General features: G+C 48.5%; 1 protein-coding gene across 14 annotated transcripts in view; it reads right to left on the bottom strand.

The window, feature by feature from the left end:
- nrxn1a (neurexin 1a) overlaps nucleotides 1-27,437 on the bottom strand; it is a 140,696-nt gene that overhangs the window by 57,354 nt on the left and 55,905 nt on the right. For 7 of the 14 annotated variants that reach the window (XM_042078575.1, XM_042078576.1, XM_042078579.1 and 4 more), the window contains 7 exons: nucleotides 23,253-23,554; nucleotides 21,937-21,960; nucleotides 20,469-20,630; nucleotides 17,337-17,784; nucleotides 12,607-12,990; nucleotides 6,684-6,887; nucleotides 4,089-4,115 (listed from right to left, as the gene is read on the bottom strand). In XM_042078575.1, coding sequence (XP_041934509.1) covers nucleotides 4,089-4,115; nucleotides 6,684-6,887; nucleotides 12,607-12,990; nucleotides 17,337-17,784; nucleotides 20,469-20,630; nucleotides 21,937-21,960; nucleotides 23,253-23,554 — 1,551 coding nt within the window. The remainder of the gene's footprint in view (nucleotides 1-4,088; nucleotides 4,116-6,683; nucleotides 6,888-12,606; nucleotides 12,991-17,336; nucleotides 17,785-20,468; nucleotides 20,631-21,936; nucleotides 21,961-23,252; nucleotides 23,555-27,437) is intronic. The other 7 variants (XM_042078580.1, XM_042078583.1, XM_042078589.1 and 4 more) reach the window with 3 other exon arrangements.

The following is a 27,437-nucleotide window of genomic DNA, read 5'->3' as shown; positions in this document are numbered from 1 at the left end:
CACACACACACACACACACACGCACACACACACACACACATGCATGCAAACACTGGCCACAGAAAGGCAGGATGGCATAGGAAGCAGACAATAGCAGGCTGCTAAAACATGTAGTGCCACTGCCTGCACCTGCCTCTCGGGGTCTGAACAAAACATGGGCTGCCAGAGTCTGCCGTTTCCTGCCCTTCCTGACATCACACAGCCAAATGGAGGCTTCTCCTTCAACAGCCGACTCTCCTTCCTTTAAATCCAGCATATCAAACCGATTCCTCAACGTTGCATTGTGAAGCCTGTGTGTGCATTTCAAAGAGATACTCCCACAGCTTCACATAGCAAAACAAGGAGCGCTCCACACACCAAAGATGGGGAAGTGCTGGACCACTAGTGGTGAAATGCAAAAATGTGATTCGTTCCCATGTATTGAAAGAAGGCTGCAATAACAGTTTTTATCCTGCGGGCCAAATAAATTAATAGCAAACACTGGCGCCTGTAAACACATGCGAGGCGTTTAAACCAACACGGGGCTTGTAAGTAAACAAGAAACAGACATCAGAGTTCGCTGTTCTGGAGAGCGATGCTAAAAGATAATCTCCCACCAGCGGGCAAGGGACACGAGAGGATCTCTCTCTCTCTCTCTCTCTCTCTCTCTCTCTCTCTCTCTCTCACTCTCTCTCTTTCTCTCTCTCAGATATGTTTATTGCATGAGCATGTTGCTCTCCCAAGCACAGGTGAGAGAGTGTTCAGTTGCTGGGAAATTTAGTTATTTGTGTATTTCTCTGGTGCGCCTCTGTACGCGTTTTCCTGGGGCCTGTGATTCAGTGGGATGACTCCTGAGCCTCCATCTCGGGCGCCGCTGAGATGGAGCGGCTGAGACGCTGATTATCTCCCAGGGTTCTGTGCTGCACGGGTGGGCCTGGGACTGCGGGGGAGATGCTGGGGAGTCTCCATCAGAGACTCGCCACAGATGCAGCCGAGAGGCGCAGCACCGCAGGGGGGGACCCTCCATCCCAGCACCCGACCCAAAAGTGCTGGCCTAACCTCATTCTTAAGGCTCTCTCTCTATCTCTCCCTCTCTCTCTTTCTCTACCTCCTACTCTCGCTTTCATTTCTCAGGCTCTCTCTCTCTCTCTCTCTCTCTACCTCCTGCTTGCTCATTTTTCACATTCATATTATTTTTCAAATTCAAATAGCCTCTATGGGCAAATAACCTCTATGGGCAAATAGCCTCTATGGGCAAATAGCCTCTATGGGCAAATAACCTCTATGGGCAAATAACCTCTATGGGCAAATAGCCTCTATGGGCACCAAGTGTTTTTGTGTTGTTGTTTTTTCATTCTGCCTCCACTCTATTCACACTCTCTTTTTTTATGCTCGTTTTTTTGTTGTTTTTTTTTCCCATTTGATTTCAATCGGCTTTCTTGGCATGCTTTTCTATCTAGTGTATATGGGATTAAAAAAAAGGGATGGCCCAGTTTCAGAGAAAAAGAATGTCTTCGGTGTTGGAAACACATGAAGAAGGCACATAGAGCCTCTTTAACTGGGAACATCAAAATGCCGGGGAGCTTTGTGGGTGCGTCGGAGCACAGAGCGCCCTTTCATCCTCAGCTGCATGCCCGGCACCCAGCCCCTGGGCAGTGGGAGACAGGGGCGCGGGCACCTCTCGGCGGGGAACACAGCTGCCCTTTCTGCCCGTGCTGAGGCGCTCTTTGGGCGCGGGGCCACCAGAGGCCTGCAGGGGGCGCATGCTCTCTGCTCCATCTGCTCAGGCCCATGGAGGAGCAGGGGAGCCAACTGGGCTCTCTCAGAACCAGCTTTGACAGTGTGACTGTGTGTGTGTGTGTGTGTGTGTGTGTGTCTGTGTGTGTGTGTGTCTGTGTGTGTGTGTGCATTCGTGCTCAGAATCTCAATGATGGTGTTTTGCGAAACTCACACACACAGCCATGACACACGTACTGCACATATGCAGGGGTGAAAGGCACACATGAGAGCGCTCCCCTGTGTGTGTTTGAGGTGTGTGTGTGTGTGTGTGTGGGGGGGGGGGGGGTTCTGATCTTTGAGCCCCCCCCCCTCCACTCACTGCATCCCTTGCTCCCTCCTCCTGCACTATTTGCATTACAAATGAAACGGCAGCAGCGTGCTGCATATGCATGAGTGCGGCGCTGGTAAATGGCAACGCTGCTGCATATTTATAGGCAGCGCTTGTTTGAGCCAAATGAGCTTCTTTTGAATTCACATGAATCTCACGATTCTGGGGGACGGATGTTCTCCTACGCCTCTAAGTGTCTTCCACTTGTCACTTGTGCAATTTGTCACCAGAGACACTGCACTGTTATTAAACCATCAAGCTCAAGTTTGCACTGCAAAGACGGTGTGTGTGCGTGCAGTAGTGTGTGTGCATGTGTGTGTGTGTGTGTGTGGGTGTGTGTGTGTGTGAATGAGAGAGAGAAACAGCCCATTTTATCTCTGTGGGTGTCCTACTGTTGTAAATAAAGCATAATACGGAGTCCTGTGTTTACAACTAAGACTAAATGTCTTCTGCTCGCTCTTGCACTGCTCGCAATGTGTGACTGGATGATTAAGTCCAGAGTGTGGTGTGCCAGCATTTGACCACATATGAGTGGGCTCGCTGCCGGTGCAACCTTTGAGGCCGAGCCCCTGCAGGAGAAGCTGGGTCCGGCAGGAGACCCCTGGGGGAAAGCTCAGCTGTGCTGCCATTCCGGGCATTCTCATCAGGTTTACATGGATCATCGCATGATTGTCCAATTAGCCCACACACTGAGTCAACACGCGGTCACCCACATACAAAACACCACCACAGAAAATAATATATATATATATACAAATATACACACTTTTACACTCACATATATATATTTTTGCTTTTAAAAGCTTTTTTGTGCTGAAAGTGTTCACCTGCATTATTTACCTGATTTTGCTTTGAAGGTAAATAGCTAGGCTCTACTGAAGTGGATGCAATGCAGCTGGACACCTCCAAACACTATATGCTTGGACTCTCCACTGGCCAGAGAATAATAGACTCACAGAGACAACAGCAATATAAAGAAAAGTTATATAAAAGAAATAAATAGAATATTGTGGAGTCTGCAATATTACTGTGTGCAATGTCTGGCTCTAGCTTACCCCATTTCCATGCTCTCCCTGTGCTGTTACTCTCCCCCTCTCACTTCCAATCTCACAACACCCTCTCTCAGTCTATCTCTCACTTTCTCTTTCTCTCTCTCTCTCTCTCTCTCTCTCTCTCTCTCTGAACCTGTACACTCCTCTCAAGCAAAAGGTTAGTGACAAAAAATAGAACCACAGACTTCGATTCTCTTCTATGCCTTAAAACACACACACACACACACACACACACACACACACACACACACACACACACCTCAATCCCTTTCCCTGCTGTGGGAATGGCAGAACAAAGAGGTCGGTGGTGGAAGCGAGGGGGGATTATCTCACAGGGACTGATGTGCGGGGAGGTTATTGGAGAGACGGAAGAGGCTGAGGCACGATCTGCCAGCGAGCGGCTTAATCGCCACACTTCATATCCCAGGCAGCCTCCTCTCTCTCTCTCTCTCTCTCTCTCTTGCTCTCTCTCTCTCTCTCTCTCTTTCACTCTCTCTCTCTCTCTCTTTCACTCTATCTCTCTCTCCCTTTATCTCTCTCTCTCTTTCTCTCACTCACTCACACACACACACACACACACACATACTATTTCTCTTTCACTGTTTTCAAAATGGCTGCCATGGTAGCCGGTGAGCGTGCAGCCCGAGGCAAACGCTCAGTCAGGCAAGTGCACCTGTCTGACATCGCATGAGCCATCCAACCCCCCCAGCTGACCACGCACCTCCTTTTAAAAGACCAGTCAATACGCACACAAACACACACACAGACAGAGTTCACATACAACAGTGTATACACACCCACGCACATTCAAAGGTTCATATCAACCAAAAAGGGAGAGGGGGAGTAAAGAGCAAAATAGACAGAGAAGAAGAAGGGGGGAAGAGAGAGAATGAGAGAGAGAGAGAATGAGAGAGAGAGAGAGAGAGAGACAGCGGAGAATAGTAACTTACTGGTGGTACAGTTTATCCTCTCACAGTCTAGATGGGGAAGAACAGACAAGGTGTAAATTCAACCTTCAAGGTTACGCTGCAGTCATCCATCAGAACACAGTGTCACTGGGGACAAACATGCTGACGGGGTGTGGATCAACCCAATCTGCTCTCGCTCACTGCCACTGACAAAGCCCCTCACAATGCACTTCCTCCGCCACCGGCTCGTGCACAAAATGGCCCACTTCTATTATCGATGAATATTCATGTTGACACCAATCTGATATAGCAGTGATAATTGTGGGTAAATATAGAAAGTAATGGAATCACACCCATAACTATCCTACACCAGTGCGATATTCAAAGACACAAGGTGTTAATTAGGAAACAAGGGGAGTGGAGAAGGGAAGTGATTAATTGAGGGAGAAGAATAGGCATGAGGACAGGGCCTTGAGAGGGGGTTTGTTGTGGACCGAGGAGACTTCAGCTTTTGCTAATCTGTTGCAGCACTATGCCACTCTAAAAGTCAAGCAGACAATATCCAATTTATAGAGAGTAGCGATCTCAGCTACGTTATCATTTTGTGTTGTGCTGTTACGGAGAGGCACGTGAGGAACAGATAGCCTGAGCGTTGTCCACTGAGCAGATTTGTCCCCTGAGAGAGGAGCTGGACTGGACTTGTCTCGTCTCTTTCTTTGCCAGACGCCTGGGCTCGGAGAGCATATCGGCTTCCTTCCCCACCTCAGCCGAGCCCTTTGCAGACCGCTGGCGTGGCACCGCGGCCACGACTCCGACTCCCACCACCGCACGGCCTTGGCCATGGCCGCGCGGAAACGCGAGATCTCCAGCCGAGGTCTGGCGGCTTTTTCTCACAGCATCTCACCAGCTACCACCAGAAGCCAAACAGTGCTTCTTATTTGCTTCTTCAGAGTTTTTGCCCTGACTGCTGTTCTGTGCTCCCTTGGGTTAACCTCTCAGTGCCAGCCCATTACATCAGCAATACTGCTTCCTGTCAGTTACCCCAATGACTCAGCTCATGTTACAGCTGACACATGCTAAACATTAGCACATAGCACGTTTAAAAGCCCAACCTTTTCAGGCATATACTGTACAAAGGAGCTAAGTTGTTAGTGCTAAGTAGACAAGAAATTTAGCAGAAATTAAATTAATGTCTGTAATTTCAAGTCTCTAATTGCTTTCTTCACAGGGAAGGTGATATTTAGCATGTTGGTTTCTTTTGTTCTTTGCGGGTTGTAATGAAATGCAGTGAGAACATTCTAGAGCCACCTCCTAGTTCCCAGCTCTTGGTCTGTCTCTCTCAGGGGCCAACAGTCCCGTCGCGTGTTGTCAACCACAGCAGAAACGCATCGCAAACAGCCAGAGAGCCACGCAGGTGCCCGCCCACACGGGCTATGCAGCACTAGTTTGGAAATGTGTGTGTGTGTGTGGGGGGGTGTGTGTGTGTGTTGTGGTAGGGACTGCGAATGAGTGGATATGGGGAAAAGTGAGGGAGGGGGGGGGGGCATGAAAACAGAGAAAAGGAGGGGAAAAGAAGAGAGAGATACAGAGAGAAAGAGCAAGAGAGAGAGAGAAAGAGCGAGAGAGAGAGAGAGAGAGAGAGAGAGAGAGAGAGAATGAGAGATGGGGTGAGCCAGAGGGAATAGAGGAGGAGAGTCTGTATGGGATTTCTGGAAAGGTCTCCTAAGAAATTGAGGTCACCACGCAGAGACGTGAGAAGGGGGCAAAGGAGAGGCGGGCAAGGCAGCCTGGTGGCACATGCCAGGCGGGGGAACGGCACAACTCGGTGCCCCCCTCCGTCTGGAAGCCACGTCATCTGCCATGCCACGCAAGCGAGCAAGTGAGAGAGAGAGAGAGAGAGCGCACGGAGATGTGCACTCGTTATATGAGGAGCATGACAATCTGTTAATGTAGGCAGGCAGAGACAGGCACAGGCTGCTCGCTTTAAAATGGAGGTAGGAATCCCTCCAGGGGCAAGTACAGAGAGAGAGGAGAGGAGAGAGAGAGAGAGAGAGGAGAGAGAGAAAGAGAGGAGAAGAGGGGGAGGTAGGCAGAATGTGTGTGGGACTTAGGAGAGCTGTAATAGCAGAGTGGGTGAGCAAGGCTGGGGAAAAGTGCTGGAAGATTAATGGGAGGTTGGGGGCTGGAGTGTGCATAACCCAGGGAGAGAGGGCACCTCGGCGGGCTCATCTAGGAGTGAGCGCAGGGGGGTTGCAGGCTCTGGCCATTGAAGGGCTCTACACCGTCCCGTTTTGTGTGTGTATGTGTTTGTGTGTCTGTACATGTGAGTTTCAGAGCGAGTTAATTTGTCAAAATGTGTGGACTGCAAGTATTTGTCTATAAATATAACACATACAAAAAATATGTGTGGGTCTAATATTAATAATTAAGGTTCTGTATAATCCTAATACATAGCTAATATCTAAATAATACATATCCATACATCTATTCATAATTCACCAACTTATTACACTCATGGATATTCGGTAAGAGCAGTAATGGGACTTAATGTGTGTAAAAATGTACAAATCAGTGTGCTGTGTGAGCAGTGGTAAGTGGGCAGTGTGGCGTGTGACCGGAGATGGGCGTGCGCGGTACCTAGGTTGACGGTGAGCCGGACGCGGCCGCCGTCCAGCTCGAGGCGGAGCGTGTCGGCCGAGTTGCGCGAGGTGGTGGCCATGAGCAGGCCGTAGGCGCGCTGCGAGCGGAAACGCAGGGACACGTCCTCCGCCTCCGTGTGCATCACCATCGGCAGCTGGATCTTCATGAACTTGCTGCCGTCGTAGCTCAGGATGGTGGCGTCTGCAGAGAGGAGGGAGGGACAGAAAGAGAGAGAGAGAGAGAGAGAGAGAGAAGAGGGAAGGAGGGAAGGAATGAGAGAGGGGTTTTAATGCTAAGAGGATAGAATTTAAATACTAAAGGCACAAAGTACTGAGGTGCAGATAAAACTAAGGAAAGAAAGTTGTCTGTATGACAGAGAGAGAGAGAGAGAGAGAGAGAGAGAAAGAGAGAGAGAGAGAGAGAGAGAGAGAGAGAGAGAGAGAGAGAGAGAGAGAGAGAGAGAGAGAGAGAAAGTGATAAAACACAGCAGCACTGGGAGGATAGGGAGAGCTTTTCAGAAACCACACTGTGGTGATGATGACAATGCTGTGCTGTTGGAAACGTAGGATCTCTAGTCAGAATACGTCACCATTCCAGAACGCTCTGTGTAGACTGACCAGAATGTCTGTCCATCACCCCTCTTGTGCACAAATGTGTAAATGTCCACTAGTCCCCATACATAAGCGCCCATAAGACTCACCATCATGCCTCATTTCCTCATCTGCATTCAAAGTTTTAATTCACAAATTCAATTTGGGTTGATTTATTCCGCTGGCCTGTCAGATGACACAGGGAGCACGGGGGCCATTTTACTGCCTCAGCATGTCTCCATTTCCCTAATCTGTTTATTCGTGTGGCAATCATTTTATTGGCCAATTCAATTTAGGGACAGGATCTTAAGCCCTGGGCCGTGCCACGCTGCGATAGCGCCAGTGTTCAAAGCGGGCGGCCATAATCTCCGTAACCACCTCACGCCAGCAGGGGAGCAGAGGCACAGAGTGGGAATACTCAAAGCCCCCCGACCTGCCCACGGCAACACAGCTGCACACCACAAAGCCTCCGCCACGTCTGACTGGCTGAGTCCAAATAAAAAGAGGAAACTGCTAACAGAGAGAGTTTAGCCATGTTGTTTAATTGGCCACATTCGATAGAGCGATCTGGGAGCACCTATTCCACCCCTTGTGTGGGGGCCCCGGGGGCTGTACCACTGATGCGGGCGCGGGGGTTGGTGCTGGGTGCAGGTCTCGGCTGGCACGGGGCTGGCATCTGGCACCAGGGAGGGGGCGATGAAGATGTCTGTCTCTGGAGTGCAAGCAGCTCCCGTGACATGAGAGCCGCAGGCGAGCACCAATTAGACTGCTGTTTCTAACTCCCACGCCTCCTTAGCCCTCTCCCTCCCTCCCTCCCTCCCTCCATCTTTCGGTTTCTCTCTCTCTGTGTCTATCTTTCCACTATATATGGTGTCCATGTCTCTCTCCACTGTCCACGTCTTCTCTCAATCTCTACCTCTCTAAATATATTCCTCCCTTCTCTCCTGCGGGTCATCTCATCCATTCTCTCTCGTTCTCTCTCTCTCTCTCTTTTTCTCCCCTATTCCCATCTCTCCCTCCTTCTCCATTTTCACTCCTGATTTTGTCTTTCTCTATTTCCCTCTAAAGACCTCCTTCATTTTTCTCTCTCTCTCTCTCTCTCTCTCTCTCCTCTACTGCTCCTGTGATTCCTGTGCTGCTTGTCGTCAGCAGCATGTCTTGTTTCCGCACGGACACCAGCGAGCTCCTCAGAGCGCGGGCTGCTGAAAAACAAGCAGCCAACAGAAACAAGCTCAGCCGCATGAATACTAATTAGCGTGTGTGTGTGTGTGTGTGTGTGTGTGTGTGTGTATGCGTGTGTGTGAGTGTGTGTTAAAACACCAGGTGACAGGAAAAGAAGCCACAAACGGCGCAAAAAAGGATGTATCAACTCTGACACCAAAAAAGGACATATTTCCAGGGAACTGTTACAACAGATTAATTTGATGATTCCGGCATCCAAAATCAATGCGCGACTCCTTCTTCTGTCTAAGCAGCTCTGACATCAATCTCGCACGGCTGCCACTGGCCCTCATTTGCATGCGCCGCACTTGGACAGCAAATTGTGAGGACAAACAGGAGAGTCTTCTTTAATTAGCGTCTCTGGCGCGCGCAGGTCATTAAACTGCTCTGTTTCAGCACTGTGTGAGTCTGCCCGCACTGCCACTCCCCTCACACTACAGGGTCCCCACCGCATCCATCAAGGCTTATGGACCATCGCAACAACATCGGTTGCACTATGTTGCAGCAGGTGAGCTGAACACCAAACATCAAATTTGATGTCCCTGAATGTCCTAATCACCTTGTTAACCACCTACGCCAAACCAACAACTATGGGATCACTACCAAAGACCAGGTTCTAGGAACTGAGCTCCAAGTTCCTGGAACCAAAAGAACCAGGAACTATGTTTCCTGGTAAGGGATGATGTAGTCTTCCCACATAGAAACCTTGCACTGACCCCTACAGCCCCCTCATGACCTCTGACCTCTGGGTTCACCCTCAGTGTTGTGCACTCACCCTTCACCTCAACTGAGAATACAAATACATACTGCAACAGTTTCAACAGCAAGAAGAAAGTCTATTTCTAGGCCACCAATGAGACAAGCCGATAGCCGATGTGTGAACAGACTACATCATGGACCGTATTATAAAACTGCACACACACATACTGAGTGAAGATACACACACAAACACAACACACACAGACCAACACACACACACACACACACACAAGTGAGAGAAAAAGTGTGGGAGAGAGAAGAGAATGAGAGGGAGGGAGAGAAAGAGGGAGAGAGGGAGAGAGAGAAGAACAAGAAAGAGACAGACAGTGCTCGAGGACTGCAGGTAGAGAGGAGTGTACATAGCTGATCACTTGCTCCATCTGTCCCTCCATCTGCTCCTTCTTAAATTTACCACTAGTCCAGTCCAAGAGCGCCTCCGAAAAAACACACAGGAGTGACCACAAATATAGGCACAGTCCCCACACTCACACACTCACACACACACACACACACACACACACACACACACACACACACGCACACACACACACACACACACACACACACACACACACACGTACATAACGCACACACACACCACACACACACACACACACACACACACACACGCACACACACACACACACACACACACACACACACACACACACACACACACACACACACGTACATAACGCACACACACACCACACACACACACACACACACACACATACACAAACACAAACACACGTACACGTACACATGCACACACCACACACACAACACACACACACACTCACATACACACACACATACACACACATGTACATACACACACACACGAACCTCTGCCCTGTCACACCATTCTCCTCTCGTCTGCATGGGCCGATCTGTGCCAGACGGGCACCCATGTTTGGCGGAGCCTGCTTGGGGTGTTGAGGTAGCGCGGTGTGCCACCGAGTGGCATGCTAACTGTCAAAAGGCTCCTGCTGCGCGCGGCACAATCGGGCACGCGGACCTCCTGAGGAACGCGTCGTTGCCACGGGGATTAGGGAAATGTATGTTCAACAATCATGATAAACAGGATGAGTTCGCTCCCAGGCAGCTCTGAGGCAGCATACATAATTCAGCTTTTTGCTCGTGGTGTGTTCCTGCATCGCAATGCTCCATCCCCCCACACCCCCCCTCCTAATGCACACACGCACACAAACATACACACACACACACACACACACACGCACAGACACAGAGACACACACTCACACACAGTGGCTGTGAAAAGTGAATGACAGAGAGAGAGAGAGAAAGGGAAGGAGAGAGGGGGAGGGAGATTATGAGAGAGAGAGAGAGAGGTAGAGAGAGGAAGAAAGAGAGACAGACAGATAGACAGAGAGAGAGAAGAAACAGACATTCACATGTAGAGACACGCACACTTGTAAGTACAAACTTGCAAATCCACATACACACAAACAAACACAAACACCACCATCACCATCACCCCCCACACACAAACACAAGCATCACCTCACACATGGTAAACACACATTAAATGCCGCCAGAGCTCAGCTCGGCAGCAACAACACAAGACGAAAGCGTCTGATTAGAGCCATCCAAATCAACACACACAAGATGCTAGTTGACAGAGGCAAACACAAAAACAAAAACATCATTAGTGCTTTTCAACAGTTACCTACATGGTTCTGGAAGGAACTCTCCTGACTGACTCACAAAATGGCTGCCACCTAGCTCTGAACTGAACTGCCTGAAAACAAATCAAAGGAGTTGTCCTGTGGTGATGGAAATAAGAATAAAGTAGAGTCTATTTGTGTCTTGCTGTGACGTAGTCCAAAATATTATGAAGTTGTATTTTTATACCGGTATATAAAAAATGTTTTTATACGCAGACATATGGCAGGTGAAAGACAGAGGTGTTCTATGCTTCTCCCAAAGCAAAGCCCTGGCTTCGCCCATCACAGAATGTGCAAGTCACTGTGTTTCCTGCAGAAAAGCTTTAATGATGCTCCAGCAATCTTCATCAGATCCCTCCACTCATCCACTCTTCCACACCTCCTCTCAAAATAGCACCAGGGTGGTGTTTGAAAGCAACCATCTATAAATACCCCCCTCAAAAGTCTCCTCTATCCCTGAAATCCCAGCCAAAGCATGCACCGCTTCAGAGGGAGAACACTCACAGATCTCAGATGAGCTAATTGGCCCAGATCATTTCTGTAATTTCCGAGCAGGCTTTCGCACAATGTGAATATAATTGATTGTGTTTTTTTTCCTCTCCTGAACGAGACACATTTGCTGCGGGGGGATTATGGAGTCCAGATAAGTGCCACACACCGCGGGGAGATGCTCTCCCTCCATCCAGCAATTAGACTGAGCCGGACCCCGAGCAGCCAGAAGGTCAGCACTCACACACACACACACACACACACACACACACACACACACACATATGGGTACGCACTCACACAGAGACACACACACATTCACTATCTTTCTGTTGCACTCTCTCTCTCCCTCTCTCACACACTCTCTCTCTCTCTCTCTCTCTCTCTCTCTCACACACACACACACACACACACACACACACACACTTTAATACAAAGAGACAAAGATCAACACCCACATGCACAATCTTAAATATGCACACATAAGGACTTCAATGTCTTCCCTACACGTCCGCCTTCATAAAGGAGAGAACAGGGAGAGACAACAAGACCAGCAACAACAAAAACAAGCCCAAAACATCTTTCATCTCCTCCAAGCACACTGCGTCCCAGCCATGGAGGAGAGGAGCCGGACGAACACACACAAAGCCCTGCCGCCTCTCCTCGGAACCCGGCCAGTAGCAGCACTGTGTCATAGCCACACTGAGCTTCCACAAGTGAGACAGTCTGAACTGGAACCAAGTGACTCAAAATGGAATGACTCAGAAGTCACACTTTGTTGGAGTAGCCATTTTGTCTGTCACTGTATAGTCAAGATAAAGTATAAAACCCAACAGTTTATAATTAGGGTCCTACTACAGTTTCTACAGTTTGATAAATGACATGGCCTTACCGGTTTTATCAGTGTTGTACTATAACTGAAACACATAAGGCACAGAACCCAGTTTAAATGTTATATATCTGTCTCAAAGAGTAAGAATTACAATGGTCAGATGGAGTCTGGAAACAGTCTGCCCTTGACCTGGTGACCACGATAAGATCAAGGCCAGCCCTGCGCAAGGGCCCGGTGCTTTTACACTCTAACTGTGTGACCATCTCAAAACCCCACACAGGCATATTTCACCAGTGGAGGCCATGAAATCCCTAGAAGCAGGGAGGAGCCAGACTCACCTCTCTCACAGGAGCGGCCCAGATAGCCGGTGCCCGTGCAGTCACACACGTAGCGGTTCCAGCCCTCGCGGCAGATCCCGCTGTTCAGGCAGGGGTTGCTGAGGCACTGCTTGGGCTGCTCTTTGGAGCAGGACGGCTTGACCCCCACGGCGTGCTGCACCTCGGCCATGCGCCGGATGTCCTTGCTCTGGCCGTCCATGAAGAGGTCGCGGATGCAGCCCACGTAGCCGTAGTTGAGCAGCGCCGTCCACACCTCGGTGGGGAAGACCAGCCCCGCCCGGTCCTCGGGCAGACCCCCCAGGTAGAGCACATCGTCCAGGTCCAGAATCTCACTCTCGCCAGGAGCCGTGTAGGCAGTGCGCACGGAGTTCACCGAGATGGTACCTGTCGCAAGGAAAGGCAAAGGATAGTCAAAATGTTTGAGTTCTCAAGTTCTTAAATCATTGGTCTAAGAACCAGGAAGTTACACGAACCTGCAGCACATGAAAACTGAATTAGGCATCATACAGTTGGTTGCAATTACAGACAAACAACAGTCTCTGTCTCACCCTGTGCAAATCCGTGGATTTTTATAACAGAAACACTTCGGCAAACTCAAAAATCAACCACCCCTTTCTTTCGAGCAGACCCCCCCCCCCCCCCCCTCAACAGGCATGTAAAAGCCTAGAAAGTGACTCAGCATTTTCTGCGCGCTTTTCCTTCTTTTTTTTTACGGCGAGTCATTATTCACGCCTTGAAGGCTGCAACAAAGCAGCAAGCCATTACCTCAGCCGTGAGGGGAGAGAAGCCATGGCAGGATTAGCACAAAGGGCCCGCCGCCAGCCAGGAGCACTGTTTATTAGTGTCTGACATGAGGCAAGTGCAAATTCAATAAAAGAATAAAACACGCTTGTAATGAAAGATGGGTGATATTCCTACAGCCCTGCCCTGGACACGTAGCACGTCCGGCGACACAATAGAGGGCCGCCAATAAGGGCCAAATTTGTGAGGCTGTAAAGGTTCGGAGGCCGAGGGGGGGGGGGGGGGTTGTTATAGGGTAGAGGATGCTTCGGCCTCAACGGCGCGTTAAGTCGCATGCAGTGGCACGTCCCTACTGTGCAAGTAGTACCCAGCGAGCAGGTCCCTCTTTTGCCCGAAGTCTGTACCACCCGCAGAAATAAAAAGGCCAGGAATTTATCACTTTATTTTGAAATAAATCCAGCGCATGGATCAGAATAAACGACAGCAGATGGGGCGAGTGTGTGTGTGTGTGTGTGTGTGTGTGTGTGTAATGGCGGGCGCTCTGGTGGGTGATGGATCTGTGCATGGATCGGAGGGTTTATTTTCAGCCTGGATGGGCATTGTGGGCATTTAATGAATGGCTGCAGCTCCACTCCGCCATGTCGTGCCATGCTGTGATGGAGTGCCCTGATGCAGCACTCGGCGCTGGCCCCCGACACCTCTACGGCCACACACACACACACACACACACACACACACACACACACACACACACACACACAGACACTATCCCCTGATGAAAAGCTTTTCCATAAACTCATTATGGAGCCACGCTGGGATTCGGTTATTTACAGGCACAAATAAAGAGGATGAAACACTCATCTCAGTGGCAGTAGAAAATGGCGCAGCCAGGACTTGGCCAAACATCCAGTCACTCTGAGGCCAATATACAAATGTGAAACATGGGAAAAGGAGGAGCATTTGGGGACTGATGGAGATGGAGGACTTACTTGCTTTACATCATGTAACAACTATGTAATAACTCTGTAATAGATGTTTACAATTTGAGCTCGGCCAATACAATCCAGATCCTTTTCCCTGTTCCCTGGCCTCTAACACACACATGCACACACCCACGTCCTCCACAACAACATGCCACCACACCCACACACACACAAAGCACCATCTTGAGCTCCATGTCGCAGCCCTGGTGCATGAGGCCTAAGCAGTGGGCCAGTCACCCCCCCCCCCTCTCCCGTGGGTCATCAGTAATGTGTGTGCTCCATCATCCTGACTCTGCACTGCCTGTGCTCACAGACTAGCCAGCATGGCCCTACCTCACACCCAATCCACAGCCCCAACTCTTACACGGCACCTGAGAGTGTCTGCCCAGAAGCACAGCTACCCAACCTCTACACACACACACACACACACACACACACACACACACACACACACATACACACACACACGCACACCTCACTCTCTCTGTCTCTTTGCTCTTCGCTCCCTCTCCATCTTCAGTCACTCTCACCTCTCTCTTCATGTGCCACATTTCCTCTCTTTCTCTCTCTCCAGTCTCTGCCTCCCCCTCTCTCTCCACCTCCCTCTCTGCTCTCTATCTCTCCCTCTCTGATTTCCTGTCTCTCTCCCTCCCTCCCTCCTCACTGGGGAGTCGGAGAGAGTGTGCTGGCTGGAGCGGGAGCAGCCGGAGAGGCAGGAAGGCTGTGCCTCCGTGGGCAGCAGTGGGCTTCGGAGAGCCAGCAGGATGACGCAGCCCCGGCTCAGGCTGCTCTGCAGAGAGGGAAGGTCCCATCTGTCACGCGGCCGCTCCCCTGGACCCACTCGCATTGCCACGCGCTGCCTTGCCTCGCCTCGCCTCGCCTCGGAGGCTCCAGCACTCGGCTATGGCATTTCAGGGAGATTACCCTCATCTAGTCAAATATCACAGGTTTAGGACGCCATCCTGGTGCTATTACGGACGGGTCCAAGAACGAAAAGCCATGGAACGTCGTTGAGCCACGCTGACAGCCAAAGCACGTACTGTGTTGGCTTGAATAAAATATCATGTTTGCAGAGAAATCTGTCACCTTTGCTTTCCATAATAAATCGGGCCAGCAATTCGTTTTTTTCTTCACCTCATTCTGATATTTTTTCATTATGTCTTCTCCACCTCCCTCTCGATTCCTTCCTTCCTTTCCTTTTCATTTTTTGAACACATCTTTAATTCTGACACTTTCCCTCCCTTCCTGTTTTTCCCTCTACACCCCCCCCCTTCTCTCTCTCCCTCTCTCTCTCTCTCCCTCTCTCTCTCTCACCCCCCCTTCTCTCTCTCTCTCTCCCTCTCTCTCTCTCTCTCCCTCTCTCTCTCTCACCCCCCCCTTCTCTCTCTCTCTCTCTCTCTCCCTCTCTCCCTCTCTCTCTCACCCCCCCTTCTCTCCCTCTCTCTCTCTCTCTCCCTCTCTCCACACCTTTCTCTCTCTCTCTCCCTCTCTCCACACCTTTCTCTCTCACTGTGCGCACGTCAGAAGTAATGTAGGTGACCTGCATTTCCATCCCCGGGGAGGAGGAGATAGATTCAGCATGAAGCAATATCCACAGATCAATGAGCCCTTTTTTTATCCGCACACAAAGTTTTCACTGTGACTCACGAACCCAGAGGGTACTAAAGGCCACTCTCCGAACCAGGCCAATAAAAATGCCTTTGAAAGTAAGGTGGGGGGGGGGGGGGGGGGGGGGGGGGGGGGTTGGGGGGTCGGCGCAAGAACAAATCTCCTGACAGCAGCTGGAGTCTGGGCCACAGCTGTACCTGACCCACCCCGGATCGGATCAGATCGGCCCCAGAGCCGAGCTGCTGACAGGAGAGGGGTCTTGCCTGAGCATCTCCGCGCACTAACTGGCTCAGTCCCTTTGGGAAACTGACTGCGGTTTCCATGGCAACTCCATCAGAGAAAGAGAGAGAGAGAGAGAGAGAGAGAGAGAGAGAGAGAGAGAGAGAGAGAGAGAGAGAGGAGCGGGAGAGGAAACGGAGACTGGGAAGTCATGCTCATATTTTAATCTGGGGCTGACAGTGGCTCGTTTGCTTTTCCTGTGCTTAACTATGTGCTCCTAGCACCGCTCAGCTGTCCACTGGGCCTTGCTCATCATGCTCCCCTGGCTGACCTGTCCTGTCCACCCTCGCTGAGTGGCTCCAGTCAGCCCGGCTCGCCTGTCCATGCTAATGTGGTCAAGACCTGTTTCTCTCTCTCTCTCTCTCTCCTCTCATTTCTTTCTTTCTCTCTCTCTCTCTCTCTCTCTCTCACTCTCCTCTGCTCTTTAATGTATTCAGTTCTGTGGTCCATCAACGAAGCAGCCATCCAGTGGCATGTTCTGGCTCTTTTCAAAAAGCTAATTAGTGGCTTGATTATTGAATTCATTTTAAAAGCACAGTTAATACACTTTGAATTAATGAATTGTCCTCCTCTTTCAATGTGAACACAGAGCTGAATGCCAAAGCCTTCACTGACAACCACAATTACACTGATGAAAAGGAAATGAATCAAATGTAATAGAATATGTTCAGGGTTGGCCGAAGGGTTCTCATCTGCCGTTGCAATATTTTGCTGAATCCTTCTGCCTCGATAATTATTCTACTTTGTCTTTTATTACTTTTTTTTTTACTACTTTTGCCTTTGTTTTTGCTTACTAATTATTCTTTATTTTTAAATGATTTTACCTTGTCTTTTATGTTTTCTTTTTATTATGATCTTTACCTTTTAACTATTCTTTGACTATATTGCCCTTCTATGCTTTTATTTGTTATTATCGTTTGGTTTTGTTTATGTAAAGCACATTGAATGACCTCTGTGTATGAAATGTGCTATATAAATAAACTTGACTTGACTTGACTTGACTTAGTACCCTTAGTATCTTTACATACAAATATTATGAAATATTCTTTGCATAAACTGGTTTACATTTTAATTTTCATCTACCCCTTTTTTAATAAAAAAAAAAATCTTTTTTTTTACCTGATCTTCCGTCCCGCTGGAAGTCCACGTGATACCACTCTCCGTCGTTAGCTTTCCTGTTCATGGCAAGGGTCTTGGTGGTGCCCGAGCCCATGTCCAGCAGCAGGTAGAGGTGTCCGTCCAGCATCTCGATGGCAAAGAAGTCCACCTTGAGCGTGATGGGGCTCTTGGAGTCTTTCTGCTGCTGCTGCTGCTTGGGCTTGCCGTGGCTGAACAGGATCAGGCCGTTGGGCTCCGTGGTGCGGAAGTCGAAGGAGATGGAGCCGGCCTTCTTGGCCGTCCACTTGTTGAGGGTCACGAAGGACTCGGGCGTCTCGAAGGTGACGGGGTCCAGCGTGGCCACGCTCTCACACTTGAAGGCCACCGTGCCACTCACCTTCATCTTGGGGTCGCCCTGCTTGGCCAGCCGCGAGAGCTCCAGACGCACGTCGTTGTTCTTGTACACAACCTTTTTTTTTTTATTCACACGGCAAGCAGGAGAAGAGGGGAAGAAGAAAAGAAAAGAAAAATAAAAGAAAAGAAAAGAGAAGAAAAGACCAAAGTCACCACAGTTCCAGTAAAGCTGGGAGATATGAGATGCTCATGTCTAACCTCAGAGGACCAGGCTTCTGGCAAGCTTCAGTGGAAAGCCATCAAATGAGATCTTACATGTGAATAGACTGTAGATGTAGCTACATGAGGCTCTGCATACCCTTGATTCAACTCAGCAGGCACGGCGGCTGGAGAGAAACCCTTTAAACGCACTATACTGGCTTAGATCAAAATGCCAAAAAAAAACCTGCCAAGAATGTGGGATTTTCCGCTTACATTTGGTCTTATGTGAGCGTTGCGTAGTCTCCCCTGCTCTCACCAGTGAGTTGAAACCCTGTGATATAGGCTGAAGCAGAAGGCTGTGAAGTGTTCGATACAGCGGCGCTTTTAATTCAGCTTGGATTTCATTTGAGCCCACGCCAGGAAGGAGATAATGGAATGTGGATGCAATAAAGGGATATTGATGATGCTTCAGAAACGCCAATCAAGTGGGCAGCCTCTACAGCCGTTTGGGCAATTAATGATCTGAGCGAGGTTTCCTGCCTCTTTTTCCCCACCTAAAGCCCAGGGAAACCCTAAAGCCCTAAAACTCAGGTGGGAAAAGCGTGGGGGGGATTTGATCAGCGCTAACACACCGTGGGCTAAAGACGTGCTGGGCCTGGAGCCGAGGGCTTACAGCAGGTGCGCGGCAGGATGGGGGACTCAACATCTGTCAGCGTCACAGGATCCTGAGGATCAGGCAGGCGAAAATCGCTGACCAAAGGCCCCCGAGGTGCCAGCGATGGAAATAAACACTAATGATGGATATGCTACCCGCAAAAAGATGCCTAACATTGGAATTAATCAATGAGAGAGCCACCCTCACACACCCACCACCCGCTCCTGTTTAAAGGAATCCAAAATGGATTGATTCATTGAAAAGACCCTGTTCTTTCTCAGATACACACACACACACAAATAAACCCCCTCCAACACACACAAAAAACCAAGAAGACTGTCTTGAAATTCTGTCTGACTTTCTCTCTCTCTCCCTCTCTCTCGCATGCATCTTTGTTGGGATTGGTCATCATATTAATGATACTGATGTGGGTGTGGACGAGCATGGTAGAGGCTGAATGCAGAATCCTCTTAGAGTGGATTATTGGCAGGGCCTGGAGCATTAGCATGTGTCTCTACTCATGGGTCTCAGACCTCCAGCTACAGCCTCTAATCTGCCTGAATGACAGCTGATAGCATTACGGCTGGATGCTGAGTGGGATTACCCTTGACATGGGGGGTCCCGTCATGGCGTTCGACCCGCGTGTACAACGCGCGCGTTTGACACGCAGATTGATTGCTAGCCCACTGCTTTTGAAGTGGGGGGGCTGGGCAAACATTGCAGTGGGGGAGCGTTCCTACTCACTCAAGGCAAGCAGGGTCAACAGAGCCTCAAGTGCCTGTGTGAGAGCGTGCTATTCTCCATCAGTGTAATGGGGCACCACCAGCACCTTTGGTCAGTCTCTACATCTTTGTATTTTCTAATCGAGAATTGAGTTGAGAGCTCTTCTAGTAAATGATATACAGACCGATAATTCCTGAAATTGATAGTCAGGCGTCCAGGAGCCAGAACGTGTCTGGTCCTGAGAACACAGACTGAGAACACTTCAGCAAGCAAAACAACTAAAACAACACTAACTCTTTGCTTATGAAAAATAAAACTAATTACAGAAAACGCTCATTTTCACATATAGGCCCTTACGTAAGTTGTTTCACTTTATTTGCAAAAATGCTCAAAAGTTTATTTTATCCTATTTGTTATAATTTTCTCGATTTGTTTAGGCCAATGCTGTTAATGTTCTGTGACCTATTTCAAAATCAACACACTCTGGAAATGAGGCAACAGCATCACTAACATTCATTACTGAGATGATATGAGGGGTGTAGTTGTGTCTCCGAAGCAGGCAGCTAGAGGGGGCATGTAATGCGAGCTGCACCGCCTGATAAATAATTCCCTCTGTAGCTGATGCATGCGCTCAGAGGTTTGCCTGCACAAACACACTCCGCCAGAACACAAGCAGTCGAGAAGAGAGGAGTGGAGAGAAGAGGAGAGGAGGAGAGGAGAAGAGAGGAGAGGAGAAGAGGGGAGAGGAGAGGAGAGGAGAGGGGAGGGGTCGCTTCTGAGAGAAGAGGCTCATGGGAAAGATGATAGCTGCCAAAATAATGACAGAATAAACAAGAGAGGAGAGACTGCTCTGTTAGCGGTAACGCTTTTTGAATTGTTTTGTGTAGTGTTGACTAATTAAAACCGGTGCTAAATTTGTTCCACAGCTGAGGGTGTAGCCTCTGTGGAGGAACATGTGTGCCACAGTTTATTACACCTTTTTGAAATATAAAATTTGAGCTTTACAGATGTGCGGATTACTTTCATTTGGTTTGGCTTAATAGTTGTCAACAGTGAAACGACATTGTGAAGTGATACTGTAAGTGTGGGACCTCCAGAGCATACTCAATCACCACAGACTGGACCGGGCCCTCGGCACAGCTGTCAGACAGCCAAGGCTCGGCCCTAAGGTCCCGGCCGTAACCCAAGAGAGGGTGTTTGGAAGCGGCAATGGTGTTTACCTCCTTCAGGCAGCCCATAAAGTTGTTGCTAACGGGGGATCCAGGGAGATCGGCTGTACTGGGGCTTCCTCCGACATAGAAAAAGTCGTCAGAGCCTAGCATGGTGTAGTCCTCTTGTGTATATCCAGTGGTGGTCAGAATTCCATCCACGGATATTGTTACCTAGGCAACAAAGCACAGGGAAAGGACACGCTATATTCACATATAACTCCAATGCTGTTATCGAGTTTGGTTCCCCTCATGTGGTTTTTGGGTACTTGGTTCTTTGTTTATCAGTTCTTTATTGTTTGCTCTCATTACTTATTATTAATTGATTTTTCAATTGATTTTTTTTGTGTGAAATCCATTTTCATGTCTTTTCCAAGTTTTTCCAAGTTTTTCTCAAGTTTATTATTGGTAAGGATTTTTTTTCTCTCTTTTGGAGTGGGATTCTAGTCTGCCGTACCCAGAGGGCACGTTGTGTTAGTGAAAGCATTAGTGTTAGTATAGCCAGGACCAGAGCACCAACGTAAATCAGCAGACACAAAAATGGTGTTAGTAAGTATGTGCTAAGGGTGTTAGCATGGCTTGAGCATAGTAAATGGTGTTAGTAAGTATGTGCTAAGGGTGTTAGCATGGCTTGAGCACAGTAAGGAACTGTTAGTATTGTGTTTGTATGAAGTCAAAACAAAACCAAATGAAAAAGAAAAAAAAACAGTGTATGTCACAGATCAGGACAACATGTTACAAGCGTGTTATAGCCACATCTCAAGTGACTCTGACAAGATGGAAGCATGCGTTTTTTTGTGCCCTCCCTCTTTGCATGCACACAATGGCTGAAAGGAAGAAGTTTGTTTTGGAGTACAGAGAGGAAACGAAGAGCGCAGAGAGAGGGACACGGACACACAGCACTGCAGACGAGACCAATCACAGTGGCGAGGCCATGCACAAGCATGTGGACTTCAAATACAGGAGGCAAGAAAGAAAGAAAGAAAGAAAAGAAGGAAGATACAGGAGACGAATGGCAGGAGGCGAGACCAGCGCCCGTTTGCAGCTAGCCCTGCCCTGAGTTTCTGAGGGCTGATGGGATATGCTGGCTGACCTCATCTCACGCCATTCGTGGGGTGAAAGGTCAATAGCGCTGGCTGGACCAATGAGAAGGCGAAGGCGGGGCCAGCCAGGAGAGACCAGTGAGTTCAAGCACAAGTGTGATGCGTAAAAAAAAAACTAGCGAGGAGGTGCAAAAGCTGCACCTTTGAAAGGGTGAGTGGGACAGAAACAGCTGAGAAAAATAAACAGAATGAAAGGCTGGACCAAAAAGAAGAAATTGGGGAGGGGGGGAGTAAGCGTAAAATAGTACCAACCGCAGGTTCCCCCTTTTTTGTTTAGTATTGATGTCTACGGCTCAAAAAAAGGAAAATAGACACACGGCAAACCCAAACTAAGAAACAATTAGAATGATATCTACCGAACAATGTAGTTTGTTTACCATAGCGTGTCCAATGCCTGAATGCTTTGTGGAAAAGGGGGGAGAAAGGAAATTAAAAAACTGTGAACAGAACACCGTTCCTCACTCAAAAAAGATATGATGGTCTCTTGCCAAAGGTTAGTACACTGCGTTGCACGTTAGTAAAAGATATTCGGTTAGTAGAATGATACATTCCATGGATGAAAGGTTAGTCATTTTGTTTTCAAAGCAGGTTAGTAAACGTTTGAGACGGGCAAAAAACGAGGGGGGCGGGAAAAGAGGGGAAGCAGACTAGAGATGGCCAGCGGGGGGCGCTCTGCTCCCCGCTGACCGCTGACTCAGGAGCTTTCCCAGATGACACCACACTCCTCTGCATAAAGCTATCAGTCATCTCCTCACACACAAATACACACACACACACACACACACACACACACACACACACACACACACACACACACACACACACACCCTCCACACAGGGGTGTTTGTCATCTGATCCAGCGCGTAACGGACACAAATCTAATCTATCATGAGAACCACGCACGGTCTGCGCTGGTCGGAGATCTCCTGAAATGTTCATAAACTTGTTTCTATACAACTGTACCTACAGACACGTACGGACATGGTCTCAGTGCTCGAGGGGATTGCCAGTTTGCTGACGCAAGGTTGTTTCGACCCTCCTTACTCTCGCCGGCCTTGCCGAGAAGGACAGAGCAGGCTCAGGATTTAGTACATACTCTTCATAAAAATCTCATCAAACTTCAATTTACCACTCTATATATTCCACTCTCTCCCTGAGCCGGTTGTTAAATCTTTTCTTGCTGCATTTATCTCACTATATACTCTATACTGTCACATAGCACACTGTGTTATGGGGTCTGCAAAATAGTCTTAATAATTCATTACACTGTATAGAGTGGCATACTTGCCTAGTCTGTACGATTTATATAAAACAATATGAATAATTTCTTTGTGGTTAAATGTTGATGTTATTGAATGCCTACATCAGAAACACACATTAAAGCTCATTTGTTGGATCAAGGTAATTTTAAATTCAAGCATTGAAGTAGTCTCCAATAGTAACCAAGTAATTCATTTTAAACTTTAATGGCTGTCGTGGCTTAGCCTAAACTATACCTTCATGGCTAAATTTCACATTCTAAAAATATTTGTGCAATGTATTTTAACTACCATGTTTTAATTTACAGCAAAAAAAAGGCACTGAAGGTTTGACATTGCAATAGCCAGGCCACACTGTAGCCATGGTAACATGGTAAATTATGACCGTCAGCGAACTCCAATCCAATCCAGCCGGCGACCTCTGTGCGCGTTACCTGTCGGAGATTCCGTGTAACCTTGACATCGTGCCAGGCATTGTCATTAAATTTGCCGTTGACAGGCTCCACCAGGGCCTCGAAGGCCCCGGAGCCCAGGTTGATGACCAGTGAGACGGCCCCGTTCTTCAGTGCCAGGTTGACGTAGTCGGCCGACTTGCCCGTGTGCAGCATGAGCCCGTTGCGCTGCAGCGTCTTGAAGGAGAGGGTGATCTCGTCGCTGCTGCTCTGAATGGGGTTGGGGGACAGGTCGTAGCAGAAGTACTCGGAGCCCTTGAAAGTGGCAACGTATTCCTCTTTCACTAGAAGGAGAAAGAGATATAGAGATAGATAGATAGAGAGAGAGAGAGAGAGAGAGAGAGAGAGAGAGAGAGAGGGGATAGACGATGGAAAGAAAACAATAGAATAGTCGACAGATTATTACATTGGATTTTGAGATGAAACTTTATACACACATACTTTGGCTCTAGGAACCGTCGACAGTTTAAACGCTGTTTGAGCATGGAGTGCAAAGAGGGGTCAGATGTCTGGAGAGGAGGAAGACTCATATCGGTTTGGACTGGTAGGAAATAAAAAAGAGTGCACTGCCCCCACTTGAGGAGATACAGCACATGGCAACTCACTTCCTGTTTACTTCCTGCACAGGTGTCGATGTCATGAAAGGCCATGTGATGTCCATATATCTTTTTAAACTGGAATGAGAATCTCAGAAGAAACTCACCTTCCGAAGTGTATCCTGGGGATCGATGACTTACTAGGGGATATACACACATAAACGCACACACACACACACATACACATAAACTCACGCACGCACACGCACACGCACACACACACACACACACACACACACACACACACACACACACACACACACACACACACATAAACACACACACAGACGCACACACACACTCACACACACACACACACACATTAAAAGAGATGGAGGTCAAAGCCATCCGGCTCATAAATGGGTGCCAAGGTCCTTCATAATGATGACCATAAATAAAGTAGCCAACATATCACAGTGTAATTATCCAATCACTCAGCAGGGTCCAGTACAGGAAGGACCTTGGCAGCACTTCTCTCTCTAAGAGGAACACACTGCACTCTCATTCTTCACAATGGCCACATCATTCTGAAATACCAGTGTCCCTACTCCACTGCATTGTTTCAGACCACAAATAAGGCCAACCAGCCTGGTTACTGACAAAAATTTGCCCTTTGCCTTGGACAAAAAAAATCAGTACCAGCAATACAGAGACTCCTCACCAGCAGCAGCTAATTGTTGAAGTACACACCATCATGGTGAATTTACAGTGTACTTTAAAGCCCCCCTCATGTTAAGAGCAACGTCTTAATGAGACAGACTGTCACTTTAATGGGCACTTTAACACAGGATTGGGTCAAATTAGCATAAATCATCAGATTTACTGCATGGCCAAGGGCCAGGGTATAGTGCACAGTGTTCATTTGCAGTGGGATTATCTAGACACTTACACATGCTGTGGTGGAGAGTCTGACTGCTTTTACACTGTGTCCATCAATCCTATACGCAGGCAGACATCACACCTTTTAATGTACTCTCCCAGAAAGCTACTTGGCCCGATACACACTCGATAGATGAACAGACAGACACACCCGCAAGCAAGCGCACACACACAGAAACCTACTGGGCAAATATGCACACACATACACATGCGCACACTAACAGACATGTAAACAAACAGAAAAACTCAAACAGACGTGCAAGCACACACACACACACACACACACACACACACACACACACACACACACACACACACACACACACACACACACACACACACACTTACACACACACAAGCACCTTGAGGACAGGAAAGCTGTGGTGCTCTTTCTGTCTCTCATCCTCTTTTTCTCTCACTCTCTCTTTCTCTCTCTCTCTCTGGCCTGTCTCCACCTCCTCTCCTTTGCTCACGCTGACTCAGCGGTAATGGGACACAGCACAGGAAGAGGCCTGCAGAGAGCCGCACCAGCATTGTACTCTCTGGTCACAGGGCCAGGGCCCGCTTCACCACCTCCTCCACCTCCACCTCCACTTCCACCCAAGAATAACTCACTGCTCACAGGTGAAGCGCACCCTCCCTCATTCTTTACAATCACCGGCTGACAATATATCAGCAGCTACTTCCACCAGCATCCTCTCATCGGCCTCCCTCTTTTATCACGTCTCCAATCTGTCATCTTGTAGATGTCATCTCGGGCTCCAATCAGATAGCTCTTCAGCGCTACACTTAATAAATCCAATCTGTGCTTACGGGCTCATTTTTGGCCAGAGGCCGCAGTACTCGTCAGACGGGCCTCTCGTCAGGCTCCGCGCTCCACACGCTCCGCTCCTGTGCATCTGACAATGTGACGAGAACAAGGGGAACGCGTCACGTGTTCTGTGAAAAACATCAAACGCCATGTGTCTCGTATTGTCGTTTCTACGATTTCTACCTTCTCCGCCTCTCCTCCTCTCCTCCTCCTCTTTTCTACTCCTTCTCCTCTTCCCCTCGTTCTCCCGGCTTCTCTGCTGAGGAAGCACTTTGTTGTATCGATTCTCGCCGGTGACGATTACCGGCATCTTTAATTAAAGATGGCATCTGCGGGCTTTGGCGCGCCTAAACTCGCGCTAAGTAAGAACGTAAGGCGTGCTGACGGAGCAAGCGCTGTGCAATTACCTGTTATTCAAATCCAATCGGGCCTCCGCCCCAAAATGCCCCGATGTGCAATTTCAGCACGGTCAAGCGAGTGTGAGTTCTCCTGCTCTCCAGCGCCAGAGGTAGTGTGAGGTTTTTTTTTTTGTGACTGGGAAAGTCACCAGGGAGAGATATGAGTGCTGCAGATGCGCTCGCTATCCTACAGGGAGGCAAGCTGTTCCACCTTTCCCAAAGAGGATCCAACATTGCAGCTCTTCTGGCCAACAAAGCAATATCGATACAAGCCTCTTCACTTCAGCTCAGTTACAAAGGATTGTTATAAGCAGCACAACAAAACAATGCTAATTATGCTAATATGTTAATGCTACTGCTAATTAAGGGGGAAAACAAACCCGTGTCTGACAACAGCGCCTCTTCTAATCAAGCAAAGACTAGCTATTGCTAGGAACTGGTGTGACAGAGAGGCGCTCATTAAAAAAACTGCAGGGGCTAACGGGTGCAATTCTTTGAAGGACTCAGAAGTTGTCCTCTACAACACACTACAGAGCACACAGCATGCACAGTTCGTTCATCCACACACACCACGTATGCACTATATAGGCTACACACCGAGAGCTAAGCATTCTACTATACACCCATAATCAACATGTTCCCTGTCATCAGAAAGCCAATACCATGGCTTGGCTGTAAACAGCAGGCACCACGTATAAATACAGCTAACATGATATCCAACTGTGCCTCCATTTTACCCAGATGTTGATTATTTATCGAAGCAATTTTACCAAAGACTTAGCAATGGGTCAGGAGAGAGAGAGAAGTGTACACTTGCAGGAAGTCATCATGAAAAATGAATGGAAATGGAACCTCATTAGACTCACTTTGTATTTACTCATGCAAAATTAAATGTGTGCAAACAAAAACGCTTTCTCTCACAACTGTGGGGAAAAGGCACAATATTACACTGGCGATTGTCAATCATTCAACAACAGGAGGTCGATGCTGATAAACACCGTTTGCACACGGGCGGGGAGTTGTGATTTGTAAGCATGAGATGAGCCCAACAGGTTTTCCTGATTCATTTTGGTGGAGTTGGGGAGTAATTGGAAGGGCATTTAACTCCTGCAATCCAGTTAAACCCCAAGCTCAACTGGACAGGACCATATATAATGAGCAGATAGGGGGCCGTCCAGGCGCAGGCTATGAGGGGTGAGATGAATGGCTGGTGTGTGGAGAGCCAGACCACACCACGACGCTCAGATAAATCTACTGGGAGGAGCACTTTCCCTCCAGCAACACCAGCAGAGAGAAATCACTTACCAAACCTTTCAAGTAGCTGCTCTGTGCCTCATATTTCATTTCTGCTTGAAGAGAGAGAGCGAGAGGGAGAAAGAAAGAGAGAGAGAGAGAAAGGGGGGGGGGGGACTGGGCTAGTCTGCGACTGCTGTTTTATTTTATGGACTGCGTAGTGTAACAGGACCATAGAGATTTGTAGCGA

The sequence above is a fragment of the Alosa sapidissima genome, chromosome 22 (assembly GCF_018492685.1).
Source record: "Alosa sapidissima isolate fAloSap1 chromosome 22, fAloSap1.pri, whole genome shotgun sequence".
Taxonomy (NCBI): domain Eukaryota; kingdom Metazoa; phylum Chordata; class Actinopteri; order Clupeiformes; family Clupeidae; genus Alosa; species Alosa sapidissima.
This window is presented reverse-complemented; position numbering and strand designations above follow the sequence as displayed.